This window comes from Microtus ochrogaster, linkage group LG5, assembly GCF_000317375.1.
Source record: "Microtus ochrogaster isolate Prairie Vole_2 linkage group LG5, MicOch1.0, whole genome shotgun sequence".
NCBI classification, from domain to species: Eukaryota; Metazoa; Chordata; class Mammalia; order Rodentia; family Cricetidae; genus Microtus; species Microtus ochrogaster.
In genome coordinates, this window is record NC_022031.1 from 37,081,715 (window position 1) to 37,105,782 (window position 24,068).

Consider the following 24,068-nt stretch of genomic DNA (forward strand, 5'->3'; position numbering starts at 1 on the left):
GCCTGGTCTACAGAGCTAGTTCCAGGACAGGCTCCAAAGCCACAGAGAAACCCTGTCTCGAAAAACCAAAAAAAAAAAAAAAAAAAAAAAAGATCCCAATGCCCAAAGGTGGAACGTACTAGAATCCAGATGTGGCTCCCAGCTCTTAGCCAGCTCCAACTGAAACTACTACAGCTTCCTCAAACTGACCATGGGTACTGCCTGCTGCCCACACTGTTCTCACAGACCCTTCTCCTTCCTCTCACCCACAGCTGGCAGCCAGAGCCAGCAGCTGCCTGCTTTTTACACTCCCGACACTGTCCATTCTTCTCCACGGCCAGATCTCAAGCCTAGTCCCCCAGGTGCCACTGCGTCACAATGCAGGGCAGGGCCACAGCTCTCACCTGTCACCAACGCTTTCTCTTGCCCCTTAGTTCAGTCTGAACCTTCCCACTCAGAGAGCGTTTTCTTCTTGTAGAATGGAAGGCAGCTCCTAAGACCCAAGCAAGAGTTCTTCCACATAGTCTACAGCTCTAACAAAAGCTCTCCTGAAAATTCTAAGTACAGCCTGCTCCTGGCACATTTTAACTACATCGAGGTAGCAGAAGCCTAATTGCCAGAGTAGAAAAGCACAGATACTGCACCTACCAAACTGGTAATCTCACCAGACCTCACTCAAGGGGGACGTCACCAATGCTGAGCCTGGGTAACCAATTTGGTCTCTCTTATTTTTTTTTTGTTTTTTGTTTTTTGTTTTTTTTTTTTCAAGACAGAACTGCTCTGTGGAGCGCTGGCTGTCCTGAACTCGGTATGTAGACCAGGCTGGTCTCAAAGGCAGAAGTTCACTTCCTCTTCCTCTCAAGTGCTGGAGTTAAAAGTGAGCACCATCACCGCCCGGCCAATTTGGTCTTCTATACTGAATCATGTATGGTTCTTTAGTCATTTGATTTAAAATTTTGACGAAAAAAGCAATTTACCTTTTCCCCAATTAGCATGACTCGGCAACCATTTTGTATTCCAAGTGCTGACAATGGTGTCTCCATTTCTTTCAGAGATTTTCCTGAAAAAAGCAAAGGCATGCCAAATTGTATCCTCTGTACAACACTAAAACTAGACTTTGGCTAGTATACATGAGAAAGAGGTGGGATTGGAGCCCCACCACTAGCAGTGGCGCTACTGACATTGAATAGCTGCAGGAAAGAGTCAGTTTTCTTTGAGGTGTGACCCCTGATAGGTCTGCCTCATTCAGGGCAGGCCCTGTATGGATTCAAATGGAGGAAGGGGCGAAACGCAGGCAAGGAAATGAGTATGAGCAAATACACTGTGTGAATTTATCATAAAACTATTGTTATTTAAAAACAGAAATACAAATCTAACCTAAAAGGGGGTCTGAGAGAAGATGCAATGGTTAAGAGCAGTGGTTGCCCTTCTAGAGGAAACCTACTCAGAGCACTCAGGAGGCAGAGGCAAGCAGATGTCTGTGAGCTCAAGCCTAGAATGGGCTGCAGACCAAGACCACGTTCCAGGCCAGCACAGACTACATAATGAAACCCTGTCTCAAGAACCAAAACCAGGGCTGGAGAGATGGCTCAGAGGTTAAGAGCATTGCCTGTTCTTCAGAAGGTCCTGAGTTCAATTTCCCAGCAACAACATAGTGGCTCACAACCATCTGTAATGGGGTCTGGTGCCCTCTTCTGGCCTGCAGGCATACACACAGACAGAATACTGTATACATACTAAATTAAAAGATATTAAAAAAAAAGAACCAAAACCAACCAAACCAACAAAAAGCTTCATGTTTGCTAACAATAAAAAGATAAATTGGAATTCTTTTTAAATGTCTTTATCTGATAATGTCATTTCTTGATATTTATCCTAAACAAATAACAAAATATATTTATATAAAAACTATTAAAAATAATTTTCAGGGACAAAGTATTAATATAATTCATATAATAGACATAGTTCTTTAAAATTCTTTATTATTTTATGTATAGAGGTATTTTGCCTAAATGTATGCTTGTACATTATATGTGTGGCTGATGCCAATGGAACTGGAATCCCCTGGAACTGGAGTTATTGACCAGTTTAGAGCCTCCATGTGGATGCTGGGAATTGAACCTGGGTCCTTCAGAAGAGGAGCCAGTGCTCTTAATTGCAGAGCCATCTCTCCAGTCCCTAAAGGTTTTAAGATTTATCTTTATTTATTTGCTTTTTTTCAAGATAAGGTTTCTCTATGTAACAGCTTTGGCTGTTCTAGTACTTGCTTTGTAGACCAGGCGGGCCTGAGACTCACAGAGATCCTCTTGTCTCTGCCTCCCGAGTGCTGGGATTAAAGGCATACACCACCACCTCTGGGGATTTATTTTATTTTTAATAATGTATATCTGTATGCATATGTTGGTATGTGCATGTGGCTACAGTTTCCATCTCTCCAGCCCCAAGAGATCACTTCTGTAAAATAAAAGATTTTATAGTCATGAAAGCTCTTTTCGGGGACGAAAGATGGCTCATGGGTTAAGAACAATGACTGTCCTTCCAGAGGTCCTGAGTTCAATTCCCAGAAACCACATGGTGGCTCACAACCATCTATAATAAGATTTGGTGCCCTCTTCTTGCCTGCAAGGATACATGTAGACAGATGCTGTATACATAATTAATAAATAAATCTTAAAAAAAAAAGCTCTTTTCTTCTCAGGATATTTCAATGAATGCAGGTAAACTCAATATTATAAAAAGAAAATGTAAAATACATGGGCTGAGGATAGGGCTTAGTGGTTTGGTACTTGCCTAGCATGTTTGATTAAACCACAATATCATTTAAAAAAAAATTGGGAAGACCCAGAAAGACAAATATAATATGTACTCACTCATAAGTGACTTTTAGACATAAATCAAAACAAACAAACAACAAAAAAGCCTACAATTCACAATACCAGAGAACCTAGACAACAAAGAGGACATGGATCTAAACTACATGGGAAGTAGAAAAAGACAAGATCTCCTGAGTAAATTGGGAACATGGGGATCATGGGAGATGGTAGAAGGGAAGGGGGGAAGAAGGAAGAGGGAAGAAGGGAGGAAGAAGGAGGGAGGGGAGCAGAGAAAAATATATAGCTCAATAAAAACAGTTTTAAAAATTAACAAGTAGCGTTATCCACGAGAACATTTCTTCTTTATGCTTTCTGTTTTGAAACTTGATCTCTTGCCATTCTCTGTTCCTCTCCCCCTCCCCTTTCTCTCTGGCAGAGTCTGACTTATTACCCAGGTTGACATGGAGCTGGCCTGCGTCTCCAGAGTACTAGGGTTATAGGTGCGTGTTACCATACTCAACTTTGAAAGATACGTTTCTAGTGTCTAATTCAGAAAATTAAATTATTTAAAAAAGAAAAGACATGGGGCATGGTCATTCATAATCAGTTCCGAGATGGCTTGGGCTCTAGGAAACTATCACTTTCCCACCAAGAAAAAGGCAAAGATCTATGCTATGAAATATACATAAAATGCTTCCTATTACTATACTCTAAAGTTACGCCCTTGCCATAATGTTCATTATTAAATTCTTTACAATGACCGAAACCTAATGAGATAAATCTGGCCCTATCATGTACTAGAATAACGGGTTCTATGGGAGTGGGGAGGCCAAGGATAGGAGGGGTGGGGAGGAGTTAGTGCCTCAGAAATCAGCACCAGCATCATAAACACACCTTGTCCATCCAGGCTCCTGTTCAGTTTGTTCAAAGCCTCTCTAATCAGTACTATGTCAAGTACTGGCAAGAACACTATCTCTGCTGTCATACTAACAAATCAGATATTGGGCAACTGAGGTGACTTTACTTAGTAGTAACTTCAATACAATCATGCAGAACATATAATGGGGACGGCTGTCCATATGTTTTCTCAAAAAAAGGTTAACATCTGTCATCATGTTACCCCAAATCTGATACTCATCCAGATGTTTGCAATGTCTAGTTAGAGCAGGTCCTTAATAAATACCTGGTAAGGGCTGGAGAGATGGCTCAGTGGTTAAGAGCATTGCCTGCTCTTCCAAAGGTCCTGAGTTCAATTCCCAGCAACCACATGGTGGCTCACAACCATCTGAAATAAGGTCTGGTGCCCTCTTATGGCCTTCAGGCATACACGCAGAATACATAATAAATAAATAAATATTTAAAAAAATAAATAAATAAATAAATAAATAAATAAATAAATAAATAAATAAATACCTGGTAAATGAATGAAAGAAAGAAAATGGTTCTGCTTTGAAAACTGAAAGATGGGGCTAGAGATATAGCTCAGTGGTTAAGAGCATTTGCGGCTCTTACAGAACATCAGGGTTCAGGTCCCAGCACCCACATGGTAGCTCACAACCATCTGTAACTCCAGTTCCAGAGAAGCTGACACCATCTCCTGGCCTTCGTGGGCACTGCACAAATGTCGTACACAGACATGTATGTCAGGCAAAACACCTATGCACACATTCATACACAGAAAACTGAAAGTCACCAGTAGGTAGGACTAAGCAACTTAAAATCTGTCCTTACAGGGTGGTGGTGGCACATGCCTTTAATCCCAGCACTCAGGAGGCAGAGGCAGGCGGATCTCTGAATTCGTGGCCAACCAGGTCTACAGAGTGAGGTCCAGGACAACCAGGACTACACAGAGAAGCCCTGTCTCCGAAAACTAAAATAACAAACAAATAAATAAAATGAAATCTGTCCTTTGGCCATAAGTACTCAAAAACAAATGAGAAGCACCTACCCTTAAATATGAGCTTCTGAAAAGGCAGTGGAACCCCCGTGGCCTCTTCCACAAGCTGAGCTAGATCTTGCACACGTGGTTCACTATTACCCTGCTGTGGGGTAACAAGAAGGTCATACCTCTCATTGCCTGGAGGGAAAGAAAAAGCATTCAATGAAGACAACGCTTTCACATAAACCGAAAAGTAAGCTGATGCTGTCTTATGGTGTTGAGGATGGAATTCAGTGCCTTGAGCTTGCTGGGAAAGGCTCTACCACTGAGCTATGGCCCCAGCTAGAGTCACACTTGCATGCAATTGTATGCAATTACACATATATAATTATACAAGACTTGTTGCATGCCCTATCTTAAAATCCCAGGACAGCACCATACTGCCGCTATCAGTCTAATATAGACCTCCTTGGGGGAAACCTTCAGTTGGCAGAGCAGGATCAGCCCTTAGATCTAGTTGATTCCAAAGTCCACACTTTCCACCACAGCTGCCTGACTCCCTATTGTCTCCCGATTCACCCGCAAGGGGCTGTTGTCCTGCATGTCTTTCTTACTGGGCACACCCAAGTACACCATAATTAGTGCTTAGTAAAGACAAACGAATAAATCCATTTTTTAAAAACACAGGTGCCGATTCTTTCCTAAGTAGGTGGAGTCCAGGTCCAGCTTATTAGACTACTCTCCCAATTGATCCAAGGTCAGAAGGAGCCCTAGTTCCCATCTGTGCTTCACAGACCAGAAATCAGAGGCCTTTAAAAAAAGAGACGTCCATCTCAAGGTCACTCAAAGCTGCTGGACACAGAATCATGGTTTCCAGATGGCAAAGTATGTGGTTCTTTCCTAACTGCCTGGTTCTAAGGAAATCTCACGGATCCAGCTTTCTCGTGTACTTTCCAATGATTGGTTCTGTTTTAATTTCACCAGGTGTCCAGAGAGTAACTCTTGGACCCCACCGCCCACTGAACCTGCGGTTCTGTGACATTCAATACAGAAGGTACTAGGCAAGTTATGAACAGCCCGAAAAGGTAAGTTCAGACTTACAGGTAGATGTCCAGAACCACAAGAGTTCCACACACAAGGTGGCCAAATACAAGACTGACACTTTATTACTGACGACACACACTCAACTACGCTTCCAAAATAGAGGGTCTAACAGATGTCCAGGGACAAAACAAACTGGCCACACGGAAAGATGTCCTGACACTAGACCCAGGCAAAAACAAACCATCCACAAGAACATAGCCAAGAGCCCATGCTTGGCTACAGGTGGCCAAATTCACCGATCCCAACCCTACCTACGGAGCCCATCCTGGTACTCACTGTGGGTGACGGTCACGCTAACCCCAGTTGTTTCCATTTCCTCGGTCTGGACCATCTCCTCAATCTGGGCCATGCCCTCGGTCTGGGTCACCTCTTCGGCCACGGCCACCTCTTCGGTCTGGGTCGCCTCGTCGATCGTGATCACCTCCTCTAACTGGGTCACCTCCTTGGTCCCGGTCCCTTTCTTGCTGCGGGTCGCTTTCTTACCCCTGATCAAATCCCTGCAATGAGCCACCTTCTCGCTTTGAGCAGAGCGGGGACGGACTTTCTTCTTCATCCGCGGCAAGTAAGCGCCGGCGGCGGCGGCGCCCCTGGTGGATCGGTCATACCCGCTGGCTGCACTGCGGACAGAGGAACGCTGAGAGGGAGGCGAGCCGCGCTCGGCCAGGGGCTCCGACTGGCGCGACTCCCGGCCAGGCCGAGGGACGCGCAGCCGGAGTCCCAGCGGCTCCCGGTCCCCTCGCGGTCTCCGAGGGCTGCTGCGATCCGCCAGGCCCGCGTTTGTTCACCGCCCCGCGGTGGCCGTCGACGGCGCAGCCTTGCAACCCCGCCCTACTACTCACTGACCCCACCCCATCTGCTCGCCACGCCCTCGGAACTGACCCCGCTCCAGGGCCCCGCCCTATCCGTCCAGCTGCGTCTAAGCCACACCCACTTGACCGAGGCACCGCCCCATCCCTCCCCCAAGTCCCGCCCCCAGAAGTCTTTCCACCTCTCCCAGAGCTCTACGCTCCTTCTCTAGCAGGAGGAGCTGAAAACCCGGAAAAAGGATTGGGAAACTCCAGCGAGCCCTCTGCGCTTGCGCCTGGAGGGGGGGGGGCCGGAAACTGAAACCGGAGCGAATACGCTTCCGTTTCTGGTTTTCCTCCAGTGTTTGGGTTTCTTCGCCGCCAGCCAAGATGAACCGATTCTTCGGAAAAGCGAAACCTAAGGCTCCGCCGCCTAGCCTGACTGACTGCATTGGGACAGTGAGCATTTGACTTTGTATACCTAGACTCAACTCCGACCGGCCCGTACCGAATTCCTACTCCACCCCATTCCTGGTTCGGGCCCATTAAACCTCAGTCTTCTCCATCCTCACCCCTTTCATTCCTGTTTTCCAAGTCATTCCTGACCCCACAAACCAGAGACTCTGACAGTTCATCACTGCCTCGCCCTTACTGCACTTAAAACCCTTTCTGATGCCCCCTGCGTCCCATCCCTTCTTTCTCGCTTTGGTCCTCACATTCCAACCTGCCCTTCCTGGTTCATACACCCCACCTCGTCCAATCAGGTCTCTTACCAATCCTTTTCTCATTCCTCTTTCCTCGCCCCGGTCAGGGTTAACATATCTATCTATACCTTAGTCATGGATCTGAGTAGCACAAAATTCTGAACCTTGGCCCCTCCAGATTAAACCTGATTTCGGAAATGGCATTAGATCTCATCGTACCCTGTGTCCACTGGCTCATTCCATACACCTTCATGTTGAGTCCCCAAACTGACGAGTCTCCCACTTGGGAAAACTCAACCAACCCAGTGATTCCCAAGTTATTTTCTCGCGGGAGAATCTGGGAGGTGGGAGAGAGTTGATGAAAGCCTCTTCCGATTATTCTGGCTGGTATTCCCCATCCTTCAGCAAACCACTGTTTTCCACTCTTTGCTATATCCTTCCTTTGTTTTCTCCTCTTCATCCGTATTCCTCGCTCTCCTCCTGCCCCTTCCAGTGTAAATATATTATAATAATTACCACTACATTTGACATTTTCCTCCAAGGTGGATAGCAGGGCAGAATCCATTGACAAAAAGATTTCCCGGTTGGATGCTGAGCTAGTGAAATATAAGGACCAAATGAAGAAGATGAGAGAGGGTCCTGCCAAGGTAGGTTAATGTTGACTGCTATAGGAAGTACTGTGTGGGGCAGTGGTGGGAGGATGCAGAAAAATACAGCGTGGTGTGTATACATGTACGGATATATACTCTTCAGGAAAGGGAGTACAGCCAGATACAAGAGGAGGCTGGTTTTAATGTGGTAGATAGAAGATGCTGGTCTTTATTTAATGATAATGAGAATTGATATGTTCTAATAGGTCTCTGGAGATGAGGGCTTGGTTGTACTCAGAATTTGGGTGTGGTCAGGCTGCTCAGACTGGGATAGATATAATACAATGGCAGGCCAGGAAAAAGTACAGAATTAGCTTGTAGGACCAGTGTTTTAATACTATCGCTGTTTAATAGACTATGGATATATAGTTATCTTGTTTTTTTTTTCCAGCTTCATAACTTATTAACAGTGTGAACCAATGCATCACTCAGCCTCAATTTTCTCTGTGAAATGAAAATAACACGTCCGTTGTAGTGTGAGGATTAAATAACAAGTCACCTACATGGCATCATGCCTAGAATATAGTAGCGTTTGGTAAATGTGCATGAAGAGCCAACAGAAAGAGGAAACAAAGTTTATGTAGAGGTTCTCAGCTTCTAGAAGGGAGAGATTTCGAGGTTGTTGTAAGCTGTTTCTAACATGAGGACATGGTAGAGGTTGAACGTTGTGTTTAAATTGAAGGCGACTGAAGAGACACAGTGGGCACAGTTGGGGCTGGCAGTGGGTACATCAGGGAAAGGGAGAGTGGTTCAGGACACTGAGGTGTGGGGTGCAAAGGGTGCCGAGGCTTACTAACTAGACATTAGAGTTACCTGTGCTTAGGGGAAAAGTAGATAAGGAGCCTCTTTGTCTGCCCTTTTGAAGAAGAAAGCAAATAGGCACACGAGTTTGAACATTGGGAGATTTCTTTTGCCATGTGTTCCCCTTTTTTATTAAATCTGTTTTTCTCCTCAGAACATGGTCAAACAGAAAGCCCTGAGGGTTTTAAAGCAAAAGCGGATGTAAGTCATATGCACCATCTCTTTTCTAAGAACAGTTTAAGCCAAAAGCAAAAAGGTCTTCATTCTTTGCTGCTTTCATATCATTTTCTAAGTATTCTTGATTTCATTGCAAATTTCCATAATCTTCCATTGTTTAATGTTACTAACTTAAGCTTAGGTAGCCATGTGGTGCTAGCGACTATGACTATGGCTGGCCATATGGCTTGGCTTTCCCGTTGCTTAGTTAGTATGGTCTTCTAGGTTTTGTTTGTAAAGTTAGGGTGCTAAGTATGTGCTCTCTCGCAGCAGGACAAATGTACAGGCCCACAATTGGTTTTCAGTTACTGTGTCCCGGTGTTTGTGCAAAACCCAGTTAATATCTGGTGTTCCCCCCCGAGGACTGCTCAGTCTGTGAGGTCATCCGGGGAGTTGTAGAAGCAGAACATACTCAGCTTGTAGGAAACCAGAAAAATTGTCGACAACTCTGTTCCAACTTTGAAATGACTTTGTAACATATCGGATGCTGTCTTTCATTTTTTTATATTAAATCCCATCGGAAAAAGCTAATAATGCCTACAATGGCCAAGATGTGTTTTAATATTACCTTCTTAGTGGCAGTTAGTTTTAAAGTATTTTGTTTTTCTTATAGAAGAAATACAGTTGGCTTCAATGGCATAGGCCTATAATCCTAGCACGTAGGAGGTAGGGAAATAAGGACCAGGAACCTATGAGCCTTGGCTTCATAGAGGAACCAAGGCTGGCCTTGGCTACATGCAACCCTATCTAAAATTAAGTAAATAAATAAACTGAGTATGGTGGCATGCACCTGTAAACCTAGCGCTTGGGTGTGAAGGCAAAAATATCAGAGGTTCAGAGCTATTCTTGGCTAGTAAATTCTAGACCATCCTGGGCTATATGAGTTCCTGCTTCAAAAAAGATATAAAAAAAACAAACCCCTTTTTTTTTTTTAAAAAAAGGGGGGGGAATATAGATTTATTGCAGAAACTTGGAAAATATATCAAGAAAATTTATCTAGATTCGTAGGAAACTAAAATTATAATGTGTCTTCTATATAAGCTATTCTTTTCCACTTTATATTTTTTTCCTGTTTCTATGTTTATCAGCCAACTTCTTTTTTTTTTTTATTTATTATGTATACAATGTTCTGTCTGTGTGTCTGCCTGCAGGCCAGAAGAGGGCACCAGACCTCATTACAGATGGTTGTGAGCCACCATGTGGTTGCTGGGAATTGAACTCAGGACCTTTGGAAGAGCAGGCAATGCTCTTAACCTCTGAGCCATCTCTCCAGCCCCCTATTTCTATGTTTAGAGATATGGTCTTGCTATGTGCCAAGACTGGCCTCCAGCTCTAATCCCCTGACTCAGCTTCCCAGTACTGGGATTAGAACCATGTGCCACCCTGCCTAACTTAATGGAGTCATCTGCTGCTTGCCTGGATCATGAATTACCTATTTTTCTGCTGTTAGTTAAATGGTTTCCAAATGTTATGTAAAAATCATGGTGACAGCTGGGCGTGGTGGCACATGCTTTTAAACCCAGCACTAGGGAGGCAGAGGGAGGCAGATCTCTGAGTTTGAGGCCAGCCTGTTCTACAGAGCGAGTTCCAGGACAGCCAGGGCTACACAGAGAAATCCTGTCTTGAAGAAGAAAAAAATCATGGTGACATAAGTCTTTGACATAATATTATAATTGGATAGAAAACTTTAAAGAGTATCAGACATTTAAAGTATCAGTATTTCTAGTATCAGACATCCGATTTACATTAAGTCCGATGTATAGCCTCATTATGAATACAGGATTATTAAAGTGTCCTTAAGTGCACTTCGAGTCTACCTGAAAAACATATAGCTATATGTATGAAAAACCTTAAAAAATAATCTTCCCCTTTGCCCCAAGAGTTCCACTTCTTAGAATTCATCTTGGGAAATAATTAGAAAGCTATGAATAAGATGTAAGAAGATACAGTGCAGACAGGAGCAGTGGCAGACACCTGCTTTACCAGGATTTGGGGAGCTCAGCAGGCGGGTCACTACAAGTCTGAGGCTGACCTGGATTACAAGACCCTTTTTCAAGAAATAGAAAAAAGAAACAAATAATATGTTGTTAAGTGGGAATAGTTAAAATTCAGAAACATTCAAGGGAAAAAGGTTTGGAGGGGCTTTGTTGGAGTGGGTAGTTTTTAATGGTTTTGGCTTTAGTTTTTGGTTTGTTTGAGAAAATTCCCGTATTTAGTTTGAGGGTCTTCCTTCCTAAGAGTTTGTCTGTCTCCCGTTTCTAATTCTCACTGTCTCCACGAAGGTATGAGCAGCAGCGAGACAACCTTGCCCAGCAGTCCTTTAACATGGAGCAGGCTAACTACACCATTCAGTCTCTGAAGGACACCAGGACCACGGTATGCCCAAAGCACTTTTCCCATTTTAATTTGTTTGTTTGTTTTGTTTTTTGAGACAGGGTTTTTCTGTGTATCTTTGGCTGTCCTGGAACTCACTTTGTAGGCCAGGATGGCCTCAAACTCATATCTGCCTGGCTCTGCCTCCCAAGTGCTGGGGTTAAAGGCGTGTGCCACCTCCTTTCAGCTCTATTTTAATTTTTAAATCTCATACACTTTCCCATGGTTTTTAAATGATGTTTAGCAAACATGACTATGTGTTTGTATGCTTTGCCTGCATGTTTGTTGAGTGCCTTGCGTGCCTAGTGTCAGAGAAGTCAGAAGAGAGCATCAGAGCCCCTGGAGCTGGAGCTGGAGATGGTGGTGAGCATGTGGATGCTGGGATCAAACCCAGGTCCTCTGCAAGAGCAACAAATGCTTGTCATGACTGAGCCACCTCTCCAGCACAAACATGACTTCTCAAAACAGTGTGTTTTTAGGGCTGTGATGTAACACAATGGCAGAATGGTTATGTATGTATGAGGTCCTGGTTCAAATCCTTGGTACTTCAAAATAAAACAGCAAATATGTTGTGCTTTCTTCTACCCTTCCTTAGGTGGATGCCATGAAACTGGGAGTAAAGGAAATGAAGAAGGCATACAAGCAAGTCAAAATTGAACAGATTGAGGTGAGCTGTCTGCTGGCTTTTTCAAGATGTGTGTACTTGTTACTGCAAGGTTGAGAATAACGTTTGTGGCGAGGAATACAGAGAAAGGGGATGAACTCCGGGCCTGCTGTTTACTAGTGCAGTGACTTCTGGAAAGGGAAGGATGCTAAAGGCCTCAGTTTCCTCACTGCTAATGCAGAGATCCCATAATAACCACACACAGTTATTATACAGGTGAGATTTGTGAGCTGTCTCCGAGTATTGTGCCCTCCCCCAAAAAAAACTTGCAAAGAAGCCCAGACTAGCTTTGAACCTTGCCTCAGCCTTCTAAGTGCTAAGAGTAGAGTGTACACCATGATGTTAAATGAGTATGTATGTGTATGTAATTGGTTTACACAATTTCTTTTCTAGTATTTTGAGGAATTTTCTTTCCATTTGGTAATTAATTACTAGCTTCTTGAAGTTACCATTTCCTTTGGGGTCGAGGATTTGGTCAGGAAGGTAAGGCCTGTAAGCCTGGCTATTCAGTCAGCTCCCAGGTGAGCATCCCCCGTGGCAGGCAGAGGAGGTGGGAGTGAGCATCCCACGTGGCAGGCAGAGGAGGTGGGAGTGAGCATTCCACGTGGCAGGTGGAGCTGGCTTGGCAGGAGTGAGCATTTCATGTGGCAGGCGGAGCTGGTGGGGAGAACATAGTGGCCTGCCAAAGGGAAAAGGCTCCTTCCTACATCTATGGCACAATGTTTACCCTCTGTTTAGAACCCCTCTTGCCTTGGAGGAAGGGATTTAATTTTGTTCTTTCAGTCTTTATCCCCATTGCCTTGAAGATACATTACCATACTTGAGGCCCAGGAAGTATTTAAAGGTTAAAGGTGATGCCATACTGTTCTAGTCGAGGGCATTGGTCCCCTGCCTTACTCCTTTCCACTGCCGCCTTACACGGCCCTTGAGCGATCCTAGTCATTCCCAAGTCTCTGTTTACGTGGCATTAGGCATTGTTACAGCTTTCAGGAAATTCACTGGGAACAATATCCTGTGTGCTCATTTGTATAATACCATTTACAGCTTACTAGTCCCTAAAAGTTGGGTAGTACTCTTTGTAGTGTTGTTTTGTATTTGAGACAAGATCTTGTTTTGCAGCCCAGGCTAGCCTATCTTACTATGTGTGCTGGCCTTCTCCTGCCTCAACCTTCCATATGTGTGGATTATGGACTTGTGGCACCTCTCCTGTGGGTTCAGTGAGAGCTGTTTAATGTGAACATAAGAGAACCTTTGCTTATTCTGGCTTCCTTTCTTGGGGGTTTTGTTGTTGTTTGGGGTTTTGTTTTTATTATTATTATTATTATTTTCTGAGACAGGGTTTCTCTGTGTGTAGCCCTGGCTGCCCTGGAACTCACTGTGTAGACCAGGCTGGCCTCAAACTCAGAGATCCACCTCCTCTGCCTCCTGAGTTCTGAGATTAAAGACATGTGCCACCACCACTGCCTGTTGGCAGGGAAGGGGGAGTGGTGGTAATTTTTTTTTTTAAGACTTTAATTTTGTCTGTAAATATGTATGTATGTGTGTGTGTGTATATGTATGTCTATGTATGGGTTTTTGCATGTGTGTGCAATCTCTTCTGAGACCGGAAAAGAATGTTGGAACCCTTGAAGTGAAATTTACAGGTACCTGTGAGCGACTCATACGATGCTAAACTCAGGGCCTCAGAAGAGCAGCACATATTCTTGACCCTAGACCCTCTTTCCAGTTCAGGCTTTGCTTTGCGCCTGAGACAGGATGTCGTTCTGTAGCCCAGGCTCTTCTAGAATTTACTATATCGCCTAGGCTAGCCTTGTCCTTGTGGCAGTCCTCCCAATCCTCCTGCCTCAGCCTCCACAGTGCTAGCATTACAATGTATTCTATCAAATTCAACTTCCTTCAGGCTTTTGGATGTCTCCCCATCTCTCCCATTACCCTTCTCTGCCCCTACTGGACTGCAGCATGACAGACCCCGTTAGCATGTGTATTTCTTTTGGCTAAGCTGCAGACTTTGGAATCTTTTCAGGTTTATTTTTCTAATATAATTATAAAACATTTTAGTTTTTTTTTTTATAGCTCTAACTTTTACATTTTTTGTTTCTATGTATAATTGTTTTTATCCTTTAAAAAAAAGACTTCAGGCCCAGCATGGTGGTGCATACCTTTAGTCCTAGCACTTGGAAAGCAGAAGCAGGAGGATTTCTGTGAGTTCGAGGCCAGCCTGGTCTACTCAGGGAGTTCCAGGACAGTCAGGGCTATGTAGGGATTCTCTGCCTCAAAAAACAAACAAAAAAGTTGTCTTTTTATTTTTCAGTGTGTGTGTGTGTGTGTGTGTGTGTGTGTCTGGTGTCTGTGCACATGAGTACAGTGCCCATGGAGGCCAGAAGAGTGCAGCAGATCCCAGGAGCTGGAGGTAGAGGTGGTTGTGATCTGTCTTCTAGAAGCTGAACTCAGGTCCTGAGCAAGAGCAGTACACACTCCTAACTACTGAGCCCTCTCTGTCTCTCCCACCCACCCCAACTCCCTTTTTAAGTCTTTTTGTCTTTGTTTTTCCCAGACATTAGGGCAAATATAGTTTTTAGAGTAGTCCTTCTGTTTAGTTGTTTTTGTTTATGCAGTATTGAATTTAAAGATAGATTAATACTTTGCATGGTGACTTTCTTTTTTTCTTTCTGTGTCTAACCTAGACTCTATAAATAGAAACCCTATGCATAGGCTGTGTTGTGGTTGCAGGCCTGTAATCTCAAGACAAGGCAGAGGCAGAAGAATCATAAGTTCAAGGCCAGCCTAGGTCACAAAGCAAGGCCTTGTTCATAAAAATAAGATTAAAAAGCAATCTTACTCGTCAAATGATTGAGAACCAACAGACACACACACAACACACACACACATACATTTTGGACACGGGGTCTTACCATGTATGTGGGACTGGTCTAGAACTCACGACAATCCTCCTGCTTCAGCCTCAAAGTGTTAGAACTCCATGCCTAGCTGGGGAGACTTCTTGATATGTAGCACCATAAACCTGATTTGACTCCGCCTTCTGTGACTTTCCTCCTTGGTGAGTGTTTCAGCAATGCTTCTCGTCGCAGGATGACGCATGTGCACTTGGGGTTTGACACCCAGGTGTACAGAAGTGCATTCTACTTTGTGGTCTCTCCACTTTCATATGGAAAAACAAGCTAGGCTGCCAGGAAGGAATTCACAAATGACTTGTTGCTCTGGAAATTGGGGGTGGGGGGTCTCTGAAAATGCCATGGCCAGCAGGAGAGGCAAGAAGGAAGTCTACTTCAACACAACTCAGCCAACGTTGGTTCAGACTCTGACACCGGGTAGTTAGTTTCAGGCACAGCACAATCTGGAAAAACTTTCCTGATACTAATTAACTCAGTCCTGTGTGCACAACAAAGCTTAAGACATGACTGCATCAAAACTCTCATGAAATGCAAGTGGCCTCTTTCACGTAGATAGGTTCTACAGATTAACTAAGGAAGGGTCGGAGAGCCTTGTGCCCTGTGACAGTGCAGAGGTCACCAGGCCGTTAACCCCTCTGTTCCCAGCCTTCTGGGCCAAAAATATGTTATCCATCTCTCCCTATGAAGAGACAGCCCTGCGTGTTTAACACTCCTGGTAACCCTAGCGCTTATCTGAGAGCACAAGGACCCCACGCCTCCTCCAGGAAACAGTGGTGCTGAGTAAGACCTGCTGCCCTGTGAGCAGTGGCCATATCCCCTCTATATATGAAGAATATACTGATGTTTGACCTGGGTTTTATTTTTTTAATTTTTAAAATTTTGTTGTTGTTGTTGGTGGTGGTGGTATTACAGATTGAACATAGGGCCTTGTTCGTGCCTCACCTCTTTTTTTGACTTTCTAAAATTTATTTATTAGTTTTTTAGATGGGGTCTCACTAAGTTGCCCAGGCTGGCCTTAAACTAAGTACTATTTTATATACATTATTGCAATAAATCTTACAGTAGTCACATGAAATTTAAAAAAGTTTACTTTTATTTAATGCATTATGAGTGTTTTGTCTGCATATCTGTATGTGCACTGTGTGTATGCCTGGTAGCTTTGAAGTCCAGAAGAGGCATCGGATCCCCTGGAACTAGAGTTATAGATGGTTGTGAATGTCATGTGGGTTCTGGGAATGCAACCCAGGTCCTCTGCTAGAGCAGCAAATGCTCTTAACTGCTGAAACATTTCTCCAGTTTTTTTAAGAACATAATTATGTATATGCATATTTGTCTGAGGAGGGGTTTGTGTATGTAAGTGCAATTGTCCTTTGAGGCCAGAAGAGGGAACCAGGTCCCATATTAAAGCTATTACCTCGAGCTCAGGGCCTTAGAGGTACAGTATGTGATCGTGACCATGAGCCATCTCTTAGCCCAATCATCCCATTTTTTTTAAATGAGGGTAGAGTACTTGCCAACCATGATCCAGACCCAGGGTGGGGAGGCACAGACTAGACTGTTGTAAGCTCCCATGTGGGTGCTAGGAAACAAATGCTGATCATTTAAAAGAGCAAGACAGTAGTGCTGTTAACCGCTGAGCCGTCTCTCCAGCCCAGGAAGGCTGATAGTGCTTCTCACTAAGTATTGCAAGATTCGAACTGGGGTGGTAACTCAGTGTTAGAGCACTTACCTCGCATGCACAGTACCAGTTGGTTCCAGTACCACCACCATCAAAGTTCATTTCTAAGTACTAAGAGAAAAGAAAAGTAGAAGCCAGAAGTCAGGCCTAGTAGCATACACCTGTAATCCCAGAACTTGATAAGTAGAGGCAGGAGAATGAGGGATTTAAGGTCGCCCTTAGTTACAAAGTGCATTTGAGCTCAAACTGGGCCACATAAGATTCTGTCTCAAAAAGGGGGGGGGGGGATCCTCAGGAGTCCTTTGGAGCATCCGTGCTTGGTTGACTAAGCCTGTTTCTGACTACTGTCATGTAGAACGGGACCTGACAGTTATGGAGTTTATAATTTCTCATTTGGGGCCGGTGATCTGGCCCAGCAGGTGAGCTTGACACCAAGCCTGGTGGACCTGAGTTCAGTCCTTGGGATCCACAGGTGAGAGGAGGAAACTCCCAGAATTGTCCTGACTTGTGCACTGATGGCACATGCTCCCATATACGTGCACACACACACAAACACAAGCACGCATGTATGTGCATAAATAAATACAATTTAAAAATTAAATTTTAGTTCTCATTCCTAAGTGGAAACCTTACCTTGTCATGGTAAACCCATTTTTGGGATCCTTACTTACCTGCTACAGAGGTCCATTGTTTACTTCTCAGTAAAACTGCTTCCTTACACTTGAAGAAAAAAATGAGGATCAGCAGAAAAGAGTCTGGAGAAGAGGCCACAGGTGTCATGTCAGGACAAGAAGGTGGAAGAAAAGGCCCTGAAACAGCCAAAAATCAGGCCAAGAAGATGGATAGGAAGGCTTCCAGGCAGAAACAGTGAGAAGGCCAGAAGAAACTTGGGAAGAAAAAACCAAGGCTAAGAGGAATTCAGAAATTTGACAAAAAGTAGGCTTTTCCTTGTCCCTAAGATTACGGTGACACTTTTCCATTCCTCTTTAAATCCTGGATTCCCTGCTGTTACATCTTTTGCTCCCTGTAGCTAGAATGAAATGTTATACTGGAGCCTGCTGAAGATTATAATAAACTTTAGTTTAAAAACAAAATCATACAGTCCTGCTGTTTCCACCTTTAAACTCAGCTGTGAGTTTCAGGTAAACTGAGTCTGAAGTCCTGCCGGAGCCTGCTATGCCTCCTTTGTTGTGTTCTGGATTCTGTGTCACCTCAAATTAAACCAATTAATTTTAAGAGGCTAAAAAAGAAAGAAAACCCTGTCATATATTTCCATAGGATTTACAAGACCAGCTGGAAGATATGATGGAGGATGCAAATGAAATCCAGGAAGCCCTGAGTCGCAGCTATGGCACCCCAGAGTTAGACGAGGACGACCTGGAAGCGGGTGAGTGCTCTGCAGTATGCATTAACTTCAGAGTCATTCAGGAGCCACTGCCTGGGACCGGCACCCAAATGCTGGTTAAAATTCCTCTCAGGGCCGGGTGGTGGTGGCGCACGCCTTTAATCCCACCACTCGGGAGGCAGAGGCAGGCGGATCTCTGTGAGTTCGAGGCCAGCCTGGTCTACAAGAGCTAGTGCCAGGACAGCTCCAAAGCTACAGAGAAACCCTGTCTCGAAAAACTAAAAAAAAAAAAAAAAAATTCCCCTCAGGACACCAGACATGGTGGCGCATGCCTTTAAGCCCAGCACCGCAGAGGCAGAGACAAGCCCATCTCTGTGAGTTCAAGGCCTGCCTGGTCTACATAAAGAGTTCCAGGACAAGCCAGGCGGTGGTGGTGTATGCCTTTAACCTCAGCTCTCAGTAGGGAGAAGCAAGCAGATCTCCCTGAGTTTGATCTACCTGCCTCTGCCTCCCACGTGCTGGGATTAAAGGTGTGTGCCACCATTGCCCAATGAAAAGTTTTAAATTAAAATAGAAAAAATAAAGATTAAGAAATAGAGATGAGTCCCTTTTCGTTTGTATTATATTTGCTCATTAACAAATCATTTGACTAATTTTTGGGGAAAAGAAGCCAGTTTTCTCTGATGAAGCCTGTTTAATTTCAGAGTTGGATGCACTGGGCGATGAGCTTCTGGCTGATGAAGATAGTTCCTACTTAGATGAAGCAGCCTCTGCGCCTGCAATTCCGGAAGGTGTTCCCACTGACACAAAGAACAAGGTACTGTTTTCCCTAAGGAGTCTGCTCAGGTCACTGCCTGTAGTCTAAACAGTCATACAGATAACTAATGTGGCCACAGGCAGGACAGATTTTTTGAGACAGGGTTTCTCTGTAGCTTTGGAGCCTATCCTGGAACTCGCTATGCAGAGCAGGCTGTCCTCCAACTCACAGACATCTGTCTCTGCCCCCAAGTGCTGGGATTAAAGGTGTACATCACCACTGTTTAGCGGGACTCCCTTTTTTAAGATTTACTTATTTTCTGAGTTTTGCCTGCATGTATGTATGTATAGTATGACTTTCCACACAACATATTAAAGGTTTTATATCCACCACTGGAAATCTAAACTATAGTCCTAAATTTAGTAGCTCTGATCATTATTTTAAGAATTTTTGAAAGTCCAGTATTCCTGCATTGGGCAACTAAAAGCTGCATAAAAAATGTCAATGAGTCACTGGGTAGTGGTGGAGCACACCTTTAATCCCAGCACTCTGGAGGCAGAGGCAAGCAGATTTCTGAGTTTGAGGCCAGCCTGGTCTACAAAGTGAGTTCTAGGACAGCCAGAGCTACACAGAAAAACCCTGTTTCGAAAAAAAAAACAAGCCACTGAGACTCAACAATGTTTTGTTTCGTTTTTGTTCTCCTGGAACTGGGGGCCTTACACCTGCCGGGCAGGCACTCTTCCACTGGAGCTGTATCTTCTTTTGAGACGGGGCCTCATCAGGTTGTTCAGGCTGTCAGGCCTCTGCCTCTAGACCATCTGCGGCTATACAGTGGCATGTTATATATGTAATCAGCCTGTAAACTAGCACTAGGCGCTATTTACACGTTTTACCATTCCATAGAAGAGCATTGATGACACATGCATGAGCCTTGTTTACTGATAGTATGTGTTAGGGTGTGTGTGTGTGTGTGTGTGTGTGTGGTGTGTTTTGCTGGGAATTTATTCTTAGGGCCTCACACGTGTTAGGCAAGCACATTATACTGAGTTATATTTCCAGTCTATTTTTTTTTGTTTTGTTTTCTTAAGTTAATTAGAGACAGGGTCTCAGGTATCCTTCACTCCTGAACCAAGCAATCCTTTGGCCTTAGCCTCTCTCAAGTAGCAGAACATATAGGCAATCCACTTCTCTATTTACCTTTTGAGTGGTCATATTAGAGTCCCACTCCTAAGCTGGCAAGTTAGCTCAGTAATTGAGTACTTGCTGTTCTTTCAGAGGACTTGGGTTCAATACCCAGTACCAACATGTTGTCTCACACCCATCTGTAACTCCAGTTCCAGGGTATCCAATGCCCTCTTCTGACCTTCACAAACACAAAGCATGCAGGCAAAACTCATGCACATAAAATAAATATTGAGAGAGTGGAGGGGACAAAGGAAAAAGTCCCTCTCCGGGCATACTAATTATATTGGATTAAACTATGAAGTATAAAATTAAGTATAAAACTTACTAAGTAAGACTGGGAATGTAGCTCAGTTGACAGAGTGCTTACCTAGCATGGACAAGCCCTGCATGTGATCCCCAGATCACATAGATTATGTGTGTGGCCACTGAAAGACCCTCAGATAGTGTCTTTCTGTCTGGGGAGACCCTTCCCAAGGAGCAGCGAGACCATTTGTGATGTGGGAGTGATTTTTTATTAATAAAAAAACTGCCTAGGCCCATTTCATAGGCCAACCCTTAGGTAGGCGGAGAAAACAGAACAGGATGCTGGGAGAAAGAAGCTGAGTCAGAGAGTCGCCATGGTTCTCCCACGCCAGACAGATGTGGGTTAAGATCATTCCTGGTAAGCCAGCTTGTGGGCCACACAAAATAATAAAAATGGGTTAGATCAATATGTAAGAGCTAGCCAATAAGAGACTGGAACTAATGGGTCAGGCAGTGATTAAAAAAATACAGTTTCCGTGTAATTATTTTGGGACATAAGCTAAGCTAGCCATGCGGGCGGCAGGGTGCCTGGGACATTTGTGCGGATGCAAACAGCAAGAGGTTTATTCGGATACACAGGTACCTGGGGCGTCCAAGTCTCTCGGAGGACTTGTGCGCCGTCAGGCTGGGGTAGTAGGTTTTTATAGGGTAAAGGGAGCAGAAGCACGGTTACAGAAGCGAGATGCATAGTTACAGGGTATTCATTGGTCAGTTTGAATATGGCTGAGTTCAAGTCGGGACAAGGTCCCTGGTTCCTGAGAATTCACATATGGGCTGCCTTGGCTCTTGTCTAGGGCAGACAGGGAGTTTTTCTCTTGGTATTCACCATTCCTCCCCCGGCCCAGCCACAGGTGTCTCTATCTTGTTTTGGCAGCTTTTAAACTGCCCTTTGTTAAAACCCTGAATATTCAGTACAAGCCTTGCAAAATGGTGTTACCAGTGCTAAGTTGTTTAACAAGCTGGGCGGGGGGTCTTTCAGCCACAGGCCTGTAACCCCAGTACTGGGGAGGTAGAAGAGGAAGAGTAGGAGTTCAAGGCTACCCTTGGCTACAGAGTGAATTGGAAGCTAACCTGAGATAAATGAAACCCTATATGGAAATATAGGAAATACAGGGATGGAAACCTTACTATTAGAAAGATCCTAGTTCAACAAAGGAGGAGAATCGGGATTTCTGACACTGTGACAGATCACTTAGCTGTTTGTTTTTGTTCTTTGCATGTGTGAAGTATTCACGTGATTGCTGTTTAGAGCCATGTAGGCCTTATATGTAAAGGACTTAATCCCTAGCTCATACTGTACAATTGTCATCATAAACAGAGCACTTTACTGAATATAAAACTCCATTCCCTCTTAGTTAATGTTGCTAGTCTAATGTGTTATTTGTCATGGATATTTATAGCCCCTGTTTTATCTGATCTCCCTATAAACATGCTGAGTACTCGCAGTACCGCTGACTGAATTTTTCTGTAAGGTCCAGCCCTAAATCTGCCTTTATTCACATAGAATTCTGAGCAAATTAGAAATCCGTGTCTTCTCCTTGTCTTAGCTAGGGTTACTATTGCTATGATGAAACACTGTGATCAAAAGCAAGTTGGGAAGAAAGTGTTATTTGACTTCCACTTCCACACTGTAGACCATGACTGAAGGAAGTCAGGACAGGAACCTGGGGAGAAGAACTGACACAGAGAGCTGCTTACGGGCTCGCACCCCATGGCTTGCTCACCAGGACCACCAGCCCAGGGATGGCCTCTCCCACATCTAGCACTAATTAAGAAAATGCCCAACATGCTTGCTTACAGCCCAGTCTTATGGAGGGAGGCATTTTCTCAATGGAGGTTCTTTTCAGGGGACTATAGCTTATGTCATGTTACAAACTAGCCAGCACAGCTCTGAACATTACTTCCTCTCGCTATAAAATGTGAGGAGCAACAGCTGGGAGGCAGGTAGTTTTGTAGGCCTTTTGTAGGTCTCTGTGAACGTGCTTCTCCTCATACCCTGCCTCCTTCCTTGAGCTCAGAGTACCTCTCTGGCTTCTTAAAAGTCCCAGGTGCAGCCGGGCAGTGGTGGCGCACGCCTGTAATCCCAGCACTCGGGAGGCAGAGGCAGGTGGATCTCTGTGAGTTTGAGGCCAGCCTGGTCTACAAAAGGAGTCCCAGGACAGGCTCCAAAGCTACAGAGAAACCCTGTCTCGAAAAACCAAAAAAAAAAAAGAAAAGAAAAAGGAAAAGTCCCAGGTGCACAACTGCTTTAAATAATTATATAATTATCAACTCTTTAGTAATTACGCTGGAGCTATTTTTGTGATCACTACTGTAACCCGCCTTTCGGTTTCCTAGTAACAAGTCCCTGAAGCATCTGTGGTATTTTAACACAGGGCCTCACACATGCTAGGCAAGCGTTCCTCCACTGTGCTGCATCTCCAGCTCTTTCCAGTGTAGGACACAGATGACCGTGAAGAGGAACCCTTAGCTGACCCTGGTTGATTAGTGGCAGAGTGTGGTACAGGAAGCAACTGTGCACCTGAGACCTCCCTTCAAGGATTTCCGGTCTATAAAAGATAGGATAGATGGGAGTGAGAATAATGTACCTGGAGGCAAGGACTTCACCCTCCCGCTGGCCCTAGCAGTCACCGCTCCTCTGTCTGGGTCTCCTCTTTGTTCTTCACCCTTTTTAGTTCTGTGCCTGTTTCATCAGGCCCCTTTGCCTTGGATGAAAAGGCTCATTGTCACCTTTGAATGGGATTTTAGTTCTGATTGATTAAATGCTTGGACATGACTTCTGCTTACTAAATGTAATAATCATTTTTACCAAGTCGGAGAGCAGCACTGACCCTCAGTTTCTTCTCACAGGACGGCGTGCTGGTGGATGAGTTCGGACTACCGCAGATTCCAGCCTCCTAGACTGCAGCATTCCAGCACATGAGACAAAACTACGGATTCTGGGACTAGGAGATATTTCCCAATTTGCCAAACAGATTTAGATTTCTTTCCTTTCTTTGAAGGAAAAGCTGATTGCACCGTTCCTGTATCTTAATTTTTTCCGTTAAGAGAGTCATTGCTTGGGGGAAGCTGTCTTTTACTAAAATTTAATTCTTTTTCTTTTTCCTTAGGAAAGACTAACTGAAAAGTCTTTGACTTTGTATGTCCTATTTTCATCATTAATAATTTGGAATAAACAAGGGGGTGAGACTAAACTTTATGGTAGTGTAAGTGCAGTCTCAGTGTGACTTGATACATTGATAAGGTAGTGATTATTAATGAGATTGAGACTGTCGATAGTATGCTTCAGAACCATTGTCTATTGTGGTGTTATAGGTGGGTTTAAGTGATGGGTTTTTGATAGGTTTTGCTGTGTCATGTGAGCAAGTCATTACTCTGTCTAACATTGGAATGAACTGTCACTACTGGATCATGAGTTGCTATTTTGATCCCATGGTTCCCTCGGTATTATAGCCTGACTTGTAATGAATAATGGATATTTCTTGATATTTAATGTATAGGACATTTATTTATACTCAATAAATATTTTTCAAAAGGATATAATTGTAGCATCACTTTAGCCTAAAACCTCCGCTACAGAAACTAAGCCTAACCAGTGGCATTGGCATAGCAGCCTCAGCGCGGGCTTGGGGATATCATTTTTTTTTTAAATATTTATTTATTTATTATGTATACAATATTCTGTCTGTGTGTATGTCTGCAGGCCAGAAGTGGGCACCAGACCTCATTACAGATGGTTGTGAGCCACCATGTGGTTGCCGGGAATTGAACTCAGGACCTTTGGAAGAGCAGGCAATGCTCTAAACCACTGAGCCATCTCTCCAGCTCCCTTGGGGATATCATTTATTAACTACCGTTTCTTATTAGTACAGTTGTACTTGCCTCAGGCTCTCAAGAGAAGTAAATGAGGAACTAGGCCT

General features: G+C 44.1%; 2 protein-coding genes across 2 annotated transcripts in view; one reads left to right on the plus strand and one right to left on the minus strand.

The window, feature by feature from the left end:
• Nucleotides 1-6,556, minus strand: part of Bag1 (BCL2 associated athanogene 1) — a gene marked incomplete at its 5' end in the record, with an annotated part of 12,179 nt that extends 5,623 nt beyond the window's left edge. The window contains 3 exons of the mRNA XM_005362369.2: nucleotides 957-1,039; nucleotides 4,741-4,869; nucleotides 6,052-6,556. Coding sequence (XP_005362426.2) covers nucleotides 957-1,039; nucleotides 4,741-4,869; nucleotides 6,052-6,556 — 717 coding nt within the window. The remainder of the gene's footprint in view (nucleotides 1-956; nucleotides 1,040-4,740; nucleotides 4,870-6,051) is intronic.
• A 302-nt stretch (nucleotides 6,557-6,858) lies between these two features.
• On the plus strand, nucleotides 6,859-23,686 carry Chmp5 (charged multivesicular body protein 5). The gene is made up of 8 exons (XM_005361999.2): nucleotides 6,859-7,019; nucleotides 7,807-7,911; nucleotides 8,870-8,916; nucleotides 11,214-11,307; nucleotides 11,900-11,971; nucleotides 17,837-17,945; nucleotides 18,608-18,720; nucleotides 22,999-23,686. Exons 1-8 carry the CDS (start codon nucleotides 6,951-6,953, stop codon nucleotides 23,047-23,049), a joined length of 660 nt encoding a protein of 219 aa, XP_005362056.1. The 5' UTR covers nucleotides 6,859-6,950; the 3' UTR covers nucleotides 23,050-23,686.
• The last annotated feature ends 382 nt before the right edge of the window (nucleotides 23,687-24,068 follow it).

Excerpts from the sequence above, each read along its gene's own strand:
- Chmp5 (XM_005361999.2), top strand. The coding sequence starts at position 6,951 with ATGAACCGATTCTTCGGAAAAGCGAAACCTAAGGCTCCGCCGCCTAGC. Across the intron at positions 8,917-11,213 it reads GTTTTAAAGCAAAAGCGGAT|GTATGAGCAGCAGCGAGACA; the intron begins GTAAGTCATATG and ends GTCTCCACGAAG. Across the intron at positions 11,308-11,899 it reads TGAAGGACACCAGGACCACG|GTGGATGCCATGAAACTGGG; the intron begins GTATGCCCAAAG and ends ACCCTTCCTTAG.